Source organism: Pteronotus mesoamericanus, unplaced genomic scaffold, assembly GCF_021234165.1.
Source record: "Pteronotus mesoamericanus isolate MK-2021 breed Mesoamerican mustached bat unplaced genomic scaffold, CSHL_Meso_final contig_56, whole genome shotgun sequence".
In the NCBI taxonomy this organism is placed as follows: Eukaryota; Metazoa; Chordata; class Mammalia; order Chiroptera; family Mormoopidae; genus Pteronotus; species Pteronotus mesoamericanus.
The window spans coordinates 447,874-466,025 of record NW_026555201.1 but is presented as its reverse complement, the minus strand read 5'-3'; the positions used below and the strand labels follow the sequence as shown (position 1 = coordinate 466,025).

Genomic DNA, 18,152 nt, shown 5'->3' with positions numbered 1-18,152 from the left:
GAGAATTGATTGGTCATTCCACTTATTGATGCATTCACTGGTTGCTTCTTGTATGTGCCTTGACCAAGCATCAAACCCACAACACTGATGCATGGGGACAACACTCCAACCAACTGAGCTACCCGACCAGGACCAGAGTATGGTTTTGATATCTATTTTCCCATGGTTACCCTTGAGCTCATTTTAATCCAAAATTAAAAAGTGATTATTTTGGCCCTGGCTAGTATGGCTCAGTGGACTGAGTGCTGACCTGCAAAGCAAAGGGTCTCTGGTTCAATTCCCAGTCAGGACACATGCCTGGGTTGTGGGCCAGGTCCCCAGTAGGGGGTGAGTAGGGGGCGTGGGAGAAGCAAACACACATTGATGTTCCTCTTCCTTGCTTTCTCCCTCGCTACCCCTCTAAAAATAAATAAAATCTTTTTTAAAAAAAATTTAAGTGATTATTTTGTGATTCAGCCAGCCTCTAGACAAGTGTCAGCACTGTGCCATAATGTTTCCTTTAGAGATGAGGTCATTTCTTGGGATAATTCAATTCAACAGCTAATTTTGGGAAGAACTGGCTGAATGATGGAGAGGGGCTTGTAGTCAGAGACCTGAGTCTGATTCCTGCCCCTACTACTTATTAACTAGGTTATCTTATGCAAAGAAGTCATAATTTCTGAGTCTTATTTTCCTCATATTCAAAACAGAACTAATAACTACTTTTGTAGGTCTCCAGTAGGAGGAAGAGATAGACTATATAAACGTTGGCACACCATAAACACTAGATAATAGCTCTTATTTACATGAGTTCCTACTAAATAAAGAAGCTGTGTTAGGCCTTGTGAAGGTGCAGGCGAATGTTCTCCTAGCAGCAAATGATAAAATTCCTGAATACACTGAGTGTTCAATGAGGAACACATGGGCAAGAAATTAAACTAACTAAAACTTTGGGAGTACTTACCCGTTTATAAAATGTTTAAGGGCTGAGTTAAGAAGACCCAATTCCTAAACAACTACCAAATAATTGGTAGAGATGAGAACCCAGGCATCCTAGCAACCAACAGGGTGACCTTTCTGCAGCCTCGGGACCTCCTCAAAGTGTCTAGGACGCTGTTTCTGGTCGGGATATTTTCTGGCGATTTGGCTCCTCACTCACCAATACCGCGTGTCTGAGACTAGGAATTTGGCCTCCACCCTGCGCTATAAGGCACGTTATTAAGGCCCCATTCTAGCCTTTAAAGGTTATTAAATGGCCTCTTGAACAGGGTTCACTTTTATTGGAGCGAAGAAAGGTACCGATCTCCTCTGTTTCTATGAATTCCATCCCTCTGATCGCGCCGCTTCCCCGCGGAGCTCGCCAGGCTTCGCAACGCCCCAGTCACATTTTTCCCGCCCTCAGCGTCTGCACGCACCGCCCGCCGACGCGAGCCAGTCGCAGCGCCCAAGAATCCGCAGGCTTCTGCGGACGGCCCACCTCCTTGCATTCATTGGGTAGGCTCCTCTTTTCCCTGCTCCCCCAATTTTTTTGCTTCCTCAACGATTGGACCTCGGCATTATTCATCCACCTCTTCTTACCAGGCACTAAAGTGTCCTCCGCCCGTTTTCTTCCCTAACCCGGGACATCTGACCCATCCTCTGCCCAGCTGGTATTGGGTGCACTTGGCAGTGGCCCGAGCTTTATAGGGACAGGCTCCTCCTCCTGCTACAATCCCACCCACCAGGCCCCAACTCTCCTCCACCTCCCCGGCTTCGCACTCGATCACAGAGCTCCCCCCATTTGTCATCGCCCCGATTCCTCCGCCCCTCCTTCCAACCGCGGTTCAGACGCCCTGGGCGCCCTGGCGGAACGGGAGACGTGCAGAGGGGATGCGCTCCATGAGGGCTCTGCAGAATGCTCTGAGCAGGGCCGGCAGTCACTGCCGGCGGGGAGGCTGGGGTCACCTGAGCCGGAGCCCCTTCGTTGGCGGGCGCGTCCGGCACCACCTCAGTGAGGCCGCGGCGCAGGGCAGGGAGACGCAGCACAGCCACCAGCCGCAGCACCTGGATCAGTAAGGCTTGCGCGACGGGTAGGGAACAGGCTCCCACTCACTAGCTCCCAAGTCCCATTCCTCGGGAGCGCATCTCATCTTCCCTCTCCTCTCCTCGCTCACGAGCCTGCGATGGGTTTTCCTTTAAATTTGGGGTTTTGGGTCCGCCGCGCTCGGGCGGTAAAATGCCGTCGCCCCGGGCGGGCGTTTGGTCAGGCCGGTCTTCGGGATGGTGCCTGGCCAAGGTGCGTACCTAACTGGGAATGTAAATGCGCGGAGTGTGTCTCGGTGCACGTGTCTGAGTGCAGGGCCGTGTGTGCACCACCCAACCTCACCGTCCCTTTCTCCCCGATCCTCGTGTATGTCTTAGGGAATGCGTGGATATGCAACAGCCTCCCTCCTCGAGCCTTGCTGTATTTGGGTCTGTCAGTGTGAGGTCTGTCAGTGTGTTGTGTCTGTGTTTCAGCGTGTCCTCGGCGTGTAATATCTGATGCGCCTGTATTATTGGTACGCAAGTACGTGCATGTGTCGTTTGCGTTAAGAGTTCAGTGTGTGCGTTATCAGGGAACCCTAATCTGTGAATAAAGGTGTTTTTCCGATTGGTTGTTGAATAAGGAAAATCTTTATAATGGGGGGGAGGTTCATAAGACTCAGATTTCCCATCAGATCCATTATTTCTGCTGCTCAACCTTACCGATCTAACGGGCTTTTTCTCTTACCTTGGTCTCTTATTCTGCCTGAGAGGCTGCACCTCTAACCCACACTACCTAAGAACACTTGGTGTCTGAGCCTCTTTTCTCCCAGACGCAGACGGAGCAGAGCAGGAAATTTTGCCCCCCTGGAAGTCAACCTAGACACTCTCCAGGTAGCCCCTGATCTATTATAGCAGGAACAGGAAATGGACCATCTCCCTTGTCGTTGACATCTACTGATGACTTTCAAAAAGACATGCACACCATAATTAAAGTAGCCAGACAGACACAGCACTACCTCACCACCACTGGAATCCCTGTCCTGACAGGTAGCAGACCAATAGGTATTATTTGTTTATCAATGGTAATTTTTATGCTGTACTTTTCCATCAGCCTCTGGAATCCCTGTCCTGACAAGTAACAGACCAATAGGTATTATTTGTTTATCAGTGATAATTTTTATGCTGTACTTTTCCATCGGCCTCTTCTCAAGGAGACATGGAATATTTAATCTTTAAAGAATAAACCCTCTCTCTCTTGGTCTGCCCCCCACAACTTCCCCCAAAGAATTGCCATGGGAGAAATGCTGGTGGGACAGAGCAAAGGCTTAACCTTCCTCACCCACACACCTTCTGTGGGATGGGGAGTGAGAAGTGTCCCTGGTCCTCTGTCCCCTTTCCTTATCCAGTGGAGTCAGGTGATGGGAGTGTTTTTAGGAAGATTGATCCTCCTGCTTATGGCTGCCAGTGCTCCCAGGGACTCCTTGCTCATGGCCTTGGACTGACGCTCCCTTGGACAGGAGTTGAGAGCCCCTTGGAGGGGGATGGGCTCTGGGAGTTTGACACCATGAGGGGGTGAGTTTCTTGTTGTGGAGCAGGAGGGCTGCAAAGAGAAAGTGCCTGTTTTTTGAGTTACTGGTTTCTTTTTTTTTTAAGATTTTATTTATTTATCTTTAGAGAGGGGGAAAGGGAAGGAGAAAAAGAAGGAGGGAAACATTGATGTATGAGAGACACATCTGTCAGTTGCATCTCACATGCCCCCCAACCAGGAACCTGGTCTGCAACCCAGGCATGTGCCCTGACTGGGAATCGAGCCAGTGACCCTTTCGTTCGCAGGCCGGCACTCAATCCACTGAGCCACACCAGCCAAGGCTGTTTGTTGTTTTAATATTTAGCTTTTTTGTATTTTTATTATAAAAGAAAAACAAGATAAATAGAACATCAGAAAAAAATAAATATCCCAATATTAGATGTAACCAGTTGATTTTGTGATATATATCCATATATTTGTTATATATGTATATATAAAATTTAACAAAAATAGGATCATGGCATTCATATTCTTTGGTAACTTATTTTTTCCATTTATGAACAGCTTTTAATATCATTGAATGTGTGTATATGATATTGTCATTTTAATGGCTGCCATTTTGCCATGTTAAGATTCCATTGTATGAAGTATCATAATTTAACAAACCTTCAATTCAGTTACTACATATTCTTGCATACTTATTCAATTATTTTTTAAATTGCTAGGAAATTTTCCTCTTCAGAGATGTGTCATTATCTTGTATAACCTCCTAGATATTTTATGCATATATCAGCAAATACATATTGATAATATTTCCCTTTTGTTATATAAACGATGTCATACTATACACATTGTTCTTCACTTTGCTTTTTTTCCCTCAATGCTATGTTGTAGATCAATCCATATCTGGGTCAAAGGGTGTGCAGTTTTTTTAAGGCTTGCGATACACTCAGTGAGATGGCATTTTTCTCCTATCTTCATTCAGCTTCAGGCAGAAAGACCTGTCTTCAAAGTGTCCCTGTGTGTCTTCCTCCTTGAGGTATTCCTAAGATATCTTTTTCCTCCCTTCCTCTATCACCACATGAATCCTCACTTCCCTATAGGCACTAGGCTCATTATGACAATTGGAGATCCTCACAAACAGGAAAACTACTCCCCTCTTGGTGTTCCTCCTTGAACAAAATACATACACCCACATCCCCAGTCTATGCCAAATTTCTTGAGAGGCTTTTTATTTTTTAACACATTGTTTCAACAGTAAATATATTCATGTTCATATATATCGTACTCAGTAGATAATATATGCATATTCATATGGTTGAAAATTTGAAAGTTACAGAAAGATATATAGTAGGAAATATCCCTCCCTCCCACTCCTCTTGCCCAGCACCTGCTTCATCTCCTAAGGGAGAGATAAATCAGTCTTCCAGAAATATTTCATGCCTGAAAAAACAAATGTGTGTGTGTGTGTGTGTATGGTGTGTATGTAAATGTGTATATATGTGTGTGTGTATTCTTTTTCCTTTTAAACATGAACAGTATCGTACTAAAAACTATGTTTTACAGTTGCTTCTTTTACTTAATATTATAGCATATTAAATCACCCTCATATTATGCACACCCTCATTTCTTTTGATGCTGCATAATATTCCATTATATTAGTATACATACTATAGTTTACCTATCCAGTTCCCCGTTGATGCACATTGAGGTTGTTTCCAGTCTTACCATCACCAGCAATGCAATGAATATGTTGCTTTGTAGGCATGTGAGTATACTCATAGGATAAATACCTGGAAGTCAAATTGGTGGGTCAGAGTGTTCTTAAGGGTCTTAATCTCAAATAGCTGTCATATTTGGAATGATATAAAATAATTCCTCCAAACTTGTTAGCATATTAGTAGAACTCTTGAAGACTAAGAAGTCTTCAGTACTTGGAACTTTAAGTGTTATAAGCGAGCTAGAGAGAGAATTCGGGGAACACAGAACTTCCTACAAATGTAACTAGGTAACTCTTTACTGAAGACCCAGTATGTGCTAGGGTCTTTGCTCAATACCAGGAAGACAAAAATACATAAAACACAAAGACCTAACAGTGGAACAGGGGAGATTCTTCTGTCAATAAGATGGTGTGTTGTGTCATACCAGCAGCATAGCGAAATCTGGAGATTTGGGGAAGACTTTACACAGTTAGTAACACTGGATCTGGACCCTGAAGGATAAGCAGGACTGTGCAACGTAGAGGAGAAAAAGCTTATTCCATGCAGAAGTTTTAGCATAGGCAAAGGCCAAGAAGCCTGCCGGTACCTGGCCTATTTGGGGAGCCACCGGCCTAACTGGAGCGTGGGGGCACGGTGAACAACCGGAAAGGAGTGTTAGCAGGTTCTAAAAAGCCTTCAATGTCATACCAAGAAATAAGAACTTATTTTGTAGGCACTAAGGAGCTGTCAAAGGTTTTTGAGTAGAGAAATGGTATTTGAGTTTTACAAAGAAAACTGACACATTGTGGAAGATGGGTTGGAAGTCAAGAGAGTATAGTGCCGTTAGGTAACAGACAATAAGCAGCTGATGATACGGAAGCATGGTTTACCAGGCATCTGTGAAAGGCAGCTTTTCATGGAATGTTATTTTAATAAAGTCCCACATCACCCATGTAAAGCAGACATTACTACCCCTATTTTATAGATGAGGAAGCCGGTTCAGCAGTATTAACTAACCTTACTATCCATATTAAGATCACACAGCTATTAAGAGATAAGCTCTGGTTCTTTCTACCGTACCATGCCGGCACAGGGGAATAGAAGAGGGTAGATCTGAGACATTATGGTGGTAGATTCACCCAACATTAGCAACCAAATATTGATGTAAAGTATGGGAATTATCCAAATGGTTGGCGCCTGGATAAATGGTAATACTATGAACTGAGATGGAAATGCAAGAAGAGCAGAGGGAAGGAGGTGAAATGACCTCATACGTGGACATGTTGAGTTTGTGGTACCTGAGGGACATCTAGGAATGGAAGTGTCTAGAAGGCAGCTAGAAATAAAGGTCTTAAGGTCAAGAACAAAAGAAAGCTAGTGAATAAAATTTAAGACTTCTTAGGACAGATGTGAAAGCTGGAATTATAGGGACAGAGCAGATAGCTCAGTGAGGAGGCCTGGGGTGAGGACACCCATGTTCCAGGAGGAGGAGCAAGTCGCGGTTCTCAGGTGCCTGCCTTCCTCCCCATCTCTGCCCCCAAACAGTGATTCATCAGAGAGTGGCATGCTGTCCCGCTTGGGCGATCTGCTCTTCTACACTATCGCTGAGGGACAGGAACGGATCCCTATCCACAAGTTCACTACTGTAAGTTCCTCTCTACCTGCTCAGAACCCTAATCCCTTGGGATCTCTTCAGAGTGGGTAAGGAGGGTAGAACAAATGCAGGGCAGCTAATAATGGGTTGCTTCCTGAGGATGAAGAATAGTAGATGCCTAAGCTGATGAGACATTCCTGTCCCAGGGTGGGAAGGTTAAACCCTCTGACTCAACCCATCTTCTTGGTTTGGGACTTTGGCCCAAGGAGTTCAGAAACCAGCTGCCTTCATGAAACAGGGTAGGAAACCCCCTGTAGCCTTCGAAGCTGCCCCATCCCTTCCTTCCTTAGTAAGCAAACTCAATTGTTACACCTAATGCAGTAGTTAGGATTGAGCTCATTGTTATCCATCAGGGAAGATTATTAGGAATAAATTACAGTTCTTGTAGTTGACCTTACCAGCTTCTCCTTTACCCCAAAGGCACTGAAGGCCACTGGACTGCAGACGTCAGATCCCCGGCTCCGGGACTGCATGAGCCAGATGCGCCGTGTGGTTCGAGAGTCCAGCAGTGGTGGCCTCTTAGACCGAGATCTCTTCCAAAAGTGAGGACCTCAGAAACGAGAACACTTCTCTCACAACTGTTTTGGGACATATATTGTAACAGCAGGGAGGAATCTTCAGGATTGGATAGTTAAACCCCTCGTTTTATTATTTATTTGTTACACGAGTTACACATGAGTATGCATATGCTCATTATAAGAACTCCAACAATGTAGAAACACATGGTCTCCCTTCCCTGTCTCCCCAATCCCAGTTCCATTTCCAAGATGTAAATAATATTAGCAGATTAGTATCTTTATTTTTAATTTTATGTTTTTATGAGGGGGGGAGAGAAACATTGATTTGTTGTTCCACTCATTTATGTATTCATTGGTTGCTTCTTGTATGTGCCCTGAGCAGGGATTGAACCTTCAACCTTGGCATATCAGGATGATGCTCTAACCAGCTGAGCTACCCAGCCAGGGCTTAGTGGCTATCTTTTGAATAATGTCCTATGCATTTACATACATACAGGAACATATGTAAATATGTTTATATGATTTAGGGTTTTTAAAATATAAATATTTAATTAAAATATAAAGATTTAGGATTTTAAAAATATTATTTAGGTATTTCTTTTTCTTGGGATATCTTCCCACATTATTCCAGCCCCTCATTTTAGAGGCAAAGAAACTTAAGGCCCAGAAAAATAATGTGATGCATCAAAGATCACACCACTATTGGTCCCCAACCTGATGACCCCTCACACCTTATTTATTCCCAATTTCTGTGGCTCCAGAGTGAGTCACAGCTGCATCTCTCCAGCTCCCTAACCCACTCATGTCTGGAATCCAGGTGTGTGAGCAGCAACATTGTGCTCCTGACCCAGGCATTCCGAAAGAAGTTCGTCATTCCTGATTTTGAGGAGTTCACGGGACATGTGGATCGCATCTTTGAGGATGCCAAAGAGCTCACTGGAGGCAAAGTGAGGGCCAGGGGACTAAGGGAGTGGCAGGGACTGTGGGCCAGATATGCCCTGCTTCTCAGAGGTTTCCTGGGGCTGGGAATCCAGTGGATGAGGGATGAGAAACAGAACCTCTAAAAATGGGATAAGGGCTTTATATGTATTTCTATACATGTGATTTCTAGAACAGTGAGGCAATCTGAGGTTTTTACAGGGACATTTGGCATAAGGACTCAGTAGGACTTTGAAAGAGACTCATACAGTGTTTGAGCCTAAGAACCAAAAAAGGAAGCTGACCCCAGAATTCTCTTTTTACTGTCCATGAGCTTCATTGTCATCTCTATAGGAGTGGGGCTATAGAAATATAAGGTCTTCCAGGACTTAAGACTTGGGTAACTCTGGGAACAACAGACAAGAGGGAATCCCATTGCCCTGCAGGAAAAATAATTTTGCTTTTTTTTTAAAGATTTTATTTTTATTTATTTTTAGAGAGAAGGGAAGGAAGGGAGAAAGAGAGAGAGAGAAACATTGATTGGTTGCCTCTCACATACCCCCAACTGGGGACCTGGCCCACAACCCAGGCATGTGCCCTGACTGGGAATTGAACCTGCAACCTTTGAGTTCGCAGGCTGGCCCTCAATACATGGAGTAACACTGGCCAGGGCAAATTTTAGCTATTATCTGAAAGATTCTCCTGACCTTGAACCTCAGCTCTGTTCCCCTTCTCCACATCCATATCACCATTCTGTCCCTCTTTTCTCTACCCATTCATAAGCAGGTGGCATCCTACATCCCTCAACTGGCCAAGTCAAATCCAGACCTGTGGGGCGTCTCCCTGTGCACTGTGGATGGTCAGCGGTGAGATGCTGGGTGAGAGGGAGGGAGGGCACAGGTGCAGAACATAGGCCGCCTCTCATGGCCGCTGTCTACCTCCAGGCACTCCGTGGGCCACACAAAGATCCCCTTCTGCCTGCAGTCCTGTGTGAAGCCCCTCACCTATGCCATCTCTGTAAGCACCCTAGGCACTGAGTATGTGCACAAGTTTGTGGGCAAGGAGCCCAGTGGCCTGCGCTACAACAAGCTCTCACTCAATGAGGAAGGTGAGCGCTACCAGAGCTCACACCAGACCCAGAAATGCCCCCTTCCTACCCCACCGCTCACCCCTACGCTTTTTTGTTTGTTTCTCTGCCCTTCCTGATTAGCTCTGTCATTCCATCCTTCCCAGCAAAGAAATCTTTCTCTTCTAGCTGGTAGAGTGGGTGGCCTATAAATGTGGTTTTTCTCAGTGGCTAATAAGACTCGATGATTTGTATTTCCCCAGGAATCCCCCATAACCCCATGGTCAATGCTGGCGCCATTGTCGTGAGCTCCTTGATCAAGGTCAGTGCCACCCTAGCCTTCTCGAAACCCCTTTGTTCCTAGATGCCTCATATCTGTCCAGCTCTCCTGGGAGACCGGTAGCGCCTTGATTCCTCTGAGGATCCCCAGGAGGCAGTGAGGGCACATACTATGTTGAGGATGTTAGTAAAAGGAACTGTACCCTGCCCCCACCCACGAGTCTAGAGCCCAAAGCTTCCCGGCCCTTAGAAAAGTGAGCAGGCCCTGACCCCTGCATAGGACCGAGGGCCAAATGCCAGACACAGGTGGGAGGACAGCACCACTAGGCGCTGATTGGACACTTCTGGATGAAGGAAACACGGAAGGAAGGGTGAATGGCCAGGCCAGGGCAGCTACTCACGTCACATGGAACTGTGAGGACACACAGAAGGAAGGGTGAATGGCCAGGCCAGGGCAGCTACTCACGTCACCTGGAACTGTGAGCTGGCCTTGAGCAAGGGTGTCAGGCTGGCCTGTCAGCTGTAGGTCTCCCAGGGCTTGAGCAAGAACCTGAGAGCAATGTGGGCAGCGATACTCTGGAGCCAATCACAGCCCCTCCTGGGGAAGGTGGTGTTAAAAACGCTTCCCCCAGGGACTTAGGTGTCAGAGTCCCTGTGGTGTTGACACTGTAGCTGACAGGTGCAGGAAGTAATGGGGGTGGGGGCACCAGGCTCAGCACCCCCCGCCTTGCTCTGGGACAGCTCTACCTGCAGTTCTGTATCTGGGACCTGCCTCATCCCATTCCCATCTAAGGAGACCCTATCGGACTTGACTCCGAGTTAAAATCTTTAGCTTTACTTCAATTACGAATATAATTGATATGCTTGAATATTACAATATATGCAACACCCACCTTCATCCCATTCCTGTCACTCTAGTCTTGGCTATGGGAGTCAGGGAAAGGATAGAGTAAGGATCCAGCGTGGGGAGGGGGGTAAGGAGTGGGGGTTTGGGATCAAGAATAGGGGTGGGGGCCTGAGGGCAGGATTGGAATCAGGAAAATGAAAGTGGAAGTCGGGGAGGAGGGTTGGGGTTGAGAATGGCAGTGGGGATGAGTGAGGTTCATAGATGGGGGGAGGCTATTTCTATTCATTACTTTGGTAATAAAATCTACCAGAGAAGTGTGAGTTGTTTTTAAGAAAAAAGTCATTGTAAAATGTAACAGATTCCCAGTAGCAAAACCAGTTTAACACTTCCACTGGGTCCTTCTGACCCTCTTCTGTCCCCTTTGGAGGCTTGGAATACAGATCTCTCTCTCTCTCTCTCTCTGTGTCTCTCTTTGCAGATGGATTGTAACAAAGCAGAGAAGTTTGATTTTGTAAGTTTCCTTGCTACTCAGCTCCTGGCTGCTTTTCTCCCTGGCACAGTTGTGCTCTCCAGCCACCCCAGTGCCTGGCTCTAACCCCACTTTGATAGCGCACCAGCCCATTCTAGAAGCCGTCTTTCCAGAGGTGTGGGGATCTGCTGGCCTCAGAGGAGAAAGCTACCTGAAGTCCTTGCTGGGATAAGGACTGGGGAGTTTGGAGGGTTAACCTCATGTGTATCCAGTAGGGGTCCTCGCCCACCTGGTGCCTTCCATGCCCCTGTCTCTCTTCTAGGTGTTGCAATATCTGAACAAAATGGCTGGAAATGAATACATGGGTTTCAGCAATGCCACGTAAGGCCTTGTCCGCAGGATTGGCTGAATGCATTGTGGGTGTATGTGTGACGGGGGTGCGGGGGTGGGGGGAGATACAGAAGGCGGGTGAGAGAATCTTCGGAGGAAGAAATCCCAGGGGAACTTTGGCCTTTCAGCTTCCTCTGAGCCCCTTTATTGGCTTTGTTTACTTTGGAAAAGAATTTGCTCCATTTCTTTACTATTTACGTATTTATTTTTAGAGAGAGGGGAAGGAAAGGAGAGAGAGAGGGAGAGAAACATTGATGGGTTGCCTCTTGTGCACGCCCAACTGGGGACCTGCCCCACAACCCAGACATGTGCCCTGACTGGGAATCAAACCAGCAAACCTCTGGTTCGCAGGCCGGCACTCAGCCCACCGAGCCACACCAGCCAGGGCTGCTCCGTTTCTATTAGTAGTGAGTGAGGGAGGTGGTGTAAGGATTTCTTGCTAAGCCCCTCAAAACCAAAATCCTCACCAGTTTTCCTAGCCTAGATGACTAAACAATTTGAAGTGTTTTGTTTTTCATGCTTTATAATAAAGTTCTGACCAGTGCTTGCTGGTGTTCAGAAGTTTCCCAGTAGTACTGTAAGAAATTATAAATGGGCTGATTCAGTTTAACATGTGCGATCTAGTTATGTCTCTCCCAGGGAAGGTATTTTTTTTCCCCTTCTTCTCACACCCGCCCCTCAAACATCAAGTACTAAACTGGGTGTTTGCTTCAGATTCCAGTCAGAGAAGGAGACGGGGGATCGGAATTATGCCATCGGCTATTATCTAAAGGAAAAGAAGGTACCTGGGAGAGGCCGGTAGAGAAAGTCCCTGGGAATTCTGTGGCTGGGGGAAGGGCAGTTGGGGTTGGGGACTTTGGCTGAGATCCTGACAGTGTGACAGGGATGACTGACGGCCTGAAGAAAAAACGTTCTCCCCTCTTTTTCCTTGCAGTGCTTTCCTAAGGGGGTGGACATGATGTCTGCCCTTGATCTCTACTTTCAGGTGAGCAAACACTGCCATTCAGCTCAGGGCCTCAGGGCCAAGGAACAGGACAGACTATGCTCCTTGCTCTGACCCAAAGCGATGCTCTTCCCTAGCAACCAGGGGAACTTGTTGAAAGATCAGGATGCCAAGAATGTTGCTCTACATTCAAGAGCACAGTGTTCAGGTCCACACCACACCCTCGCCTCTGCCTTGTCTCCATAGCTGTGCTCCGTGGAGGTAACCTGCGAATCGGGCAGTGTCATGGCGGCCACCCTGGCCAATGGCGGGATCTGCCCCATCACAGGCGAGAGCGTGCTGAGCGCGGAATCGGTGCGCAACACCCTCAGCCTCATGCACTCCTGCGGCATGTATGACTTCTCTGGCCAGTTTGCCTTCCATGTGAGTGTTCTCGCCCTCCCATCCATTTATCACAAGCCCATGGCCCAGAAGAGAGGATACTGAGTCTCTAAAGGTGGAGAGGTAGAAGCTTATTCCTGCTTCTCATTCACTAACTTCCAGCCAGGCAATTAGGCCAAGAATCCTTAGGGGTTTGTCAAACACGTCAAGTCCCTCAAACACACAAACACATGATGTTGCAGCTTCTGAGCCACTCTTCTGCTGCCCTTCACATGGCTGGTGCTCCTTCTGTGGGTTTCAGTTTAGAGTCACTTCCAAAGAGAGGCTTTTTTGATCACCGTCTTAAGTGGGCCCCCTCACTTCCTTCTCTGTCGTAGCACCCTACATCTTTTCTTCTGTGTTACCGTAAGCTGTAATTATTTTTGTCTATTTGTTTATCCATTTACTGTCTGTCTCCTACTGTAGGGATATAAGTTAAATGAGAGGCTCTGTCCTAGCATTAGTCCTAGCATTAGTCACAGAGTAGATACTCTATAAATATATCCTCACTGAAGCCATGAACTTAAGCAGGGGAGGACAGGAATAAGAAAAGCTAATTAACAAGCTAAAAGGTGGAGACAGGTGTGCCGTTGCCCATGCCATCATTTGGGATAGACTGTTAACCCAGGCTTGGGGCTCTAGCTCATCCTCAGTTTCAACTCTGTCCCCAAGGTGGGCCTGCCAGCCAAGTCAGCTGTGTCAGGAGCCATCCTCCTGGTGGTACCCAATGTCATGGGAATGATGTGTCTGTCACCTCCACTGGACAAGCTGGGGAACAGTCACAGGGGTATCAATTTCTGCCAGGTGAGTTACTTCACATGTAGTACTAAATATTCTTGAATGAGTAGCTAAAGCAATTTTTAGCTCCTACAGTACTAAGTGCAAGGAGTAAATAAATAATCTCTTTGGCTTACAATTTTAGAAGTTGGTGTCTCTCTTCAATTTCCACAACTATGACAACCTGAGGCACTGTGCTCGGAAGCTAGACCCACGGCGCGAAGGGGGAGAAGTCAGGGTAAGGAAAACCCCAGGTGGTTTCTAAGAATATTTCAGAATAGAACATTCCATAACACTTAGCCAAGGGAATACCCTTGGCTAAGCATCCATGGAGGAGGGTCACAGGGCAGAGCTGGGCATGGGCAGGTTTAAAGTCACAGTTAAGCTCAAGTGGGTATGATCTATTTTCCAGAACAAGACTGTGGTGAACCTGTTATTTGCTGCCTATACTGGAGATGTCTCAGCTCTTCGAAGGTACTTCTGTGACCAAATAGTAAGATACTCATGGTCAGAGATCTCACAAGGAGTCATCATAGCAAAATAGTTAAGTGCTTCAGCTTTAGAGTCAGATAAAATGGACACATACTGCATGTAAATGAGTTTTCAAAAAACAGTGCCGTGTGATAAGACCTTAATTAATGGTAGCCACTGTTACGATTAACCTGGGTGTTAAGAGCAAAAGTGGTAGGCAAGGACCCAGCCTTAAATGGATTACCAACATTGGCAAATACGTACTGGGTACCTACCACGGGTAAGCAGTGATGTTTCTGGAACCATCTCTCTGATGTGGGAGTAAGTCTCATCAGGGTAGAGAACACAAATTGTGCAATGTCTGTAGATCTTGGCCTAAGCGCTGGAACCTATCCAGTGTGACCCCACTTCAGACAGGGCCTAAGTGACTCCAGGCTGATCTGGGTTGCTCCAGCTGCTTTCCACTACCCTCAGGTTTGCCTTGTCAGCCATGGACATGGAACAGAAAGACTATGACTCCCGCACAGCCCTGCATGTCGCTGCAGCTGAAGGTATCTGCAGGTTAAATAAGAGGGGAAGTAGACCGTAAGACCCTTCCTTTAACACCAAGAGTACCCCTCATTGGGTACACCCTCCAAGTCCCAGGGGCAGTCACTTGTTTTGTCTAGATGCCCTCCAGTTTGCAGGCTGTTGTTGGGTGCTGCAGGGAGCAAAATGGGAAGAGACCTCTTCCGCTCCCTTCTTGGTTCAGAACTCCAGCGGCCAAGGATCTGCAGCGATGTTAAAATGAAAAGGTTCAAGAGCTATACCCTCTCATTTCCCTTCTGCCCCTATTCCTAGGACACATTGAAGTTGTTAAATTCCTGATTGAGGCTTGCAAAGTGAATCCTTTTGTCAAGGACAGGTGAGTAGGATTAACCTAAAAGGGGCTCGGGGTGGGCAGCAGTTTCTTCCCTACTGCCCTCCCGCCGCCACCGTTCTGTGTAGAACCGGGCGGGCCACTCTCTGGGTCTTCTCTGCTCCTCGCAGGTGGGGCAACATTCCCCTGGATGATGCTGTGCAGTTCAACCACCTGGAAGTGGTGAAACTGCTTCAAGATTACCAGGACTCCTACACACCATCTGAGACTCAGGCTGAAACAGCAGCTGAGGCTCTGTCTAAAGAGAACTTAGAGAGCATGGTGTGAGCATGGAGCACACCCAATCCCTGCTCAAGAAAAAGCACGAACTGGCCACACATTTAACCTATAACCACCACACACACACATGCTATGGAGAGCTGCACTGTTTCAGTGGGGACCAAGACAGGCCAGTGCTGTTTGTGAGGGTCAAAATACCCCGTTCCCTTGACAGACAGAGCATAGAGAAGTGCCTTGGTGGATACCTGCATTAATTAGAGCTATCCATGGAGTCCGTGGGCTTCTTCAAGGCAGAGCCTAATTGCCTGGCCCACTCCAAACCTTCCCAGGTCTTCATCCAGGTCCCCTCTTCCTCTTCCTGAAGAAACCATCACATGAGAGACAGACAGTGGTAAAGAGGCTCTAGTCACCAGGCACATGTACATATCCACAGGGCTATGCCCCAGGCTTTAGTTGTCTGGAGAAATCTGCCCCCCTTGGCCAGGAAACAAAAGTTTTATAGACAGAGAAAGTATTTTATGCTCAAATAAACTTTAATTACACAAATGATTATTTTTGCTAAATCCAGTCCTTCTCTTTCTCCCTTAGAGGCATTCAGGTGCATCACCATTATAAAGGTGTACGATGGAACCACAGGGTCAGGCAGAAAAATACATATTTCACATACATACTCACCCCACCGGGTTTTCTTCAAGCCCTAATACTGCTTTAGCTTAGGTGTATTCTGCTGCCAAGGTGGGGGTAGGAGAGTGGGGGCTTGGGTCTGAGTGGGCCCAAAAACGGATTGTGCAAGGTCTCTCTCCCTCTGGAAGTTCCAACTGTAGCAGAAATGAAGGAAGACCTTCTCAAGAATAAAGTTTGCAGCACTAATCCCTTCAGTATTCCGCAAGTGTCTCACCTTAATCATGGTTGTAACTGGCCCAGTGATTACAGTGAGTGCTCACTTCAGCAGCACATATAAGCAATGATTACAATGGATTGACCAGGTATCAGAGGTGTGCAGATTAAGGCGGATGGACTCACGGACAGCTGCAGCTGTGTGGGACTGAGAGTCTAGCTTTGAGGTACTGGGGAAGGAGGGCTCTATTCTTACTCTAACACAGCCAGTAAACATTTCCTGAGAGACCCAGAGCCCAGACTCGATGTGCTTTAGAGAAAGGGCCAAGTCATTGATGCACCACTCCGGCCAGAGGTAGAATGGACTTACTGTGGAGAGATTCCATAGAGCCCCAAGATCAGAAGTTACACGTGGGCAAAGGGAGAGAGAAGTGTTAGTGATGAATAAATTCAAACAAAGCTGCAAGTTAAGTCCCCAGGACTGAATATAGTCTGAGAAAGCCTGGGCACAGGGAGGCAGAGGGACTGAAGGAAGCAAATCAGAAAAAATACATTCATGGTAGCCTAGGAAAATTGGCAGTAGCCTAGCTTCCATAGGTAGAGGAGAGGAAAGTGACTAAGATATTGCACGGAGGATGCAACACCAAATTGTGGGAGCTAGAGGCCGCGTGAGGCAAAGTTAAAAGGTTTCAGACACTTTCAGGAGGAGGCTGGCCAAGGGCGTGATTAGGGACTCCAGTGACGGACGTTCTAGAGGCCTGCAGGCACCTCAAGCCCTGTGTGGGTCAGCAATTCTCCATCCCAAAGGGCAAACGCAGGCACCACTGGACCCTTAAAATCTGTCTTTAGCGTGTGGACCACAGCAATCCGGCTCACGTCCACCAAACTCAGCTTCTGGGCTTCATACTCCAGCAGCAGTCCCACCTTCTCTGGCTGCCCGATGCCCTCAATAGGGGCTTTCTCGTTGGCCAACATGGTATGCCACCTGCGCTGGGCATAGGCGAACACCCAGGAACGATCGTCAGCACCGATGCAGCTATCCCGAGAGATGTCCACATCTGCCACTCCCACCCGGAATTGCTGGGAGCGCTTCACTGTCACCTCCCAGTAGTGCCTGCCACTGCTGACTGCTGTGTCTGCCAGCACCACTGCCCACTCCCGGAAGCGCTCTACATTCAGGGCCAATTTGGTGGGCTCCAATCCCACCAGGCCGTATTTGACACCTGTTCCATCTTTGAAGAGTGTCAGGCTGCTGTGGGCGGTTTTCTCTTCCAGTTTGAAACTGACTCCTGCAGGAAGAGCAAAGAGACTGGATGATGACAGGGGCTCGAACCCTAGAACTAGTGATATATACATATTCCAATCTGAAGCAGGCGGTCATGATGAGATCACGAAGAAGCAGGGAACAGTCAGAATGTCACGCGTGCAAGAGAGTGGGGGCGCTTTAGGACGGACAGCCCAAGGTGCCGAAAAGCTCGGACGGGCTAAGCCCTGGGTGTTAAATAAACCAGATAGTGTCATAGGTTTGGAATCAACATGAACGCAAGTGGGAAAGGGAAAGTGACTCAAGAGGGATCTGGGAATAGCAGACGAAAACCACTTCGAGGTAAAAGGGAGTAAAAGAACCTAAGCCTACCTCTGCGAGCTTCTACGGCAGCAACCCCTAATCGTTTGGCGCCCCAGCGGCACAGGCACAGCGAACGTGCAAAGGGCAGCGCCATCTTGCGTCCTGGAAAAACAGGGAACGCCCCCACTCCGCCCCCAGCCTGAGACCCCGCCTCCTGCCCTCCAGCTCCGCCAGCACGTAGTGCGCGAGAGGCGGTCGCGCGGTATGATGACGTCGAGAGCCAGCGCCCAACAGGGAGCCGCCATTTTAGTGAATCACCGGAGGTGGTTACAGTTCGTTCCGTTTTTCCTTGGAGAGGAATTCTACTCACATTTTAACTGAAGAGGACGTTTGGGGAGGTGGTGTAGCACCATGATTAAAAGTGGTTTTAGAATTAAACAACAGTTGGATTCGAGCCCAGCGCTGCTATGTGGCTTTAGACAAATCACTGCTCTGAGCCCTAGTGTTCACATTTGTAAAATAAAACTACCTAGCCGGCAAACCTTAGTAAAAATTAAACGAGAGGACAGCCTAGAATACAACTTGATAAGTAGCAACCAGTGGGTAATTGGTAGTTGTTTTAATAAATATTACATACGTAAGTACTG

The 18,152-nt window shown here is 47.3% G+C and overlaps 2 protein-coding genes across 5 annotated transcripts; one reads left to right on the top strand and one right to left on the bottom strand.

Annotated features, from left to right (window-relative positions):
• The first annotated feature begins 1,686 nt into the window (after positions 1–1,686).
• On the top strand, positions 1,687–15,651 carry GLS2 (glutaminase 2). 4 transcript variants are annotated; one of them, XM_054579916.1, is made up of 18 exons: positions 1,687–2,030; positions 6,757–6,856; positions 7,286–7,407; positions 8,201–8,330; positions 9,085–9,167; positions 9,246–9,409; positions 9,631–9,689; positions 10,972–11,004; positions 11,285–11,343; positions 12,067–12,133; positions 12,287–12,337; positions 12,542–12,718; positions 13,388–13,519; positions 13,638–13,730; positions 13,905–13,966; positions 14,438–14,514; positions 14,804–14,867; positions 14,993–15,651. In XM_054579916.1, the coding sequence occupies exons 1-18, from the start codon at positions 1,849–1,851 to the stop codon at positions 15,147–15,149; spliced, it is 1,812 nt and encodes a 603-aa protein (XP_054435891.1). In that variant the 5' UTR covers positions 1,687–1,848; the 3' UTR covers positions 15,150–15,651. The 4 variants fall into 4 exon arrangements, with proteins under 4 accessions (XP_054435891.1, XP_054435892.1, XP_054435890.1 ...); XM_054579917.1 differs by having other exon boundaries at positions 1,689–2,030; positions 9,088–9,167; XM_054579915.1 differs by having other exon boundaries at positions 2,030–2,048.
• On the bottom strand, positions 15,616–17,692 carry SPRYD4 (SPRY domain containing 4). The gene is made up of 2 exons (XM_054579918.1): positions 17,575–17,692; positions 15,616–17,227 (listed from the first exon to the last, which is right to left on the bottom strand). Exons 1-2 carry the CDS (start codon positions 17,657–17,659, stop codon positions 16,689–16,691), a joined length of 624 nt encoding a protein of 207 aa, XP_054435893.1. The 5' UTR covers positions 17,660–17,692; the 3' UTR covers positions 15,616–16,688.
• Positions 17,693–18,152: the final 460 nt, after the last annotated feature.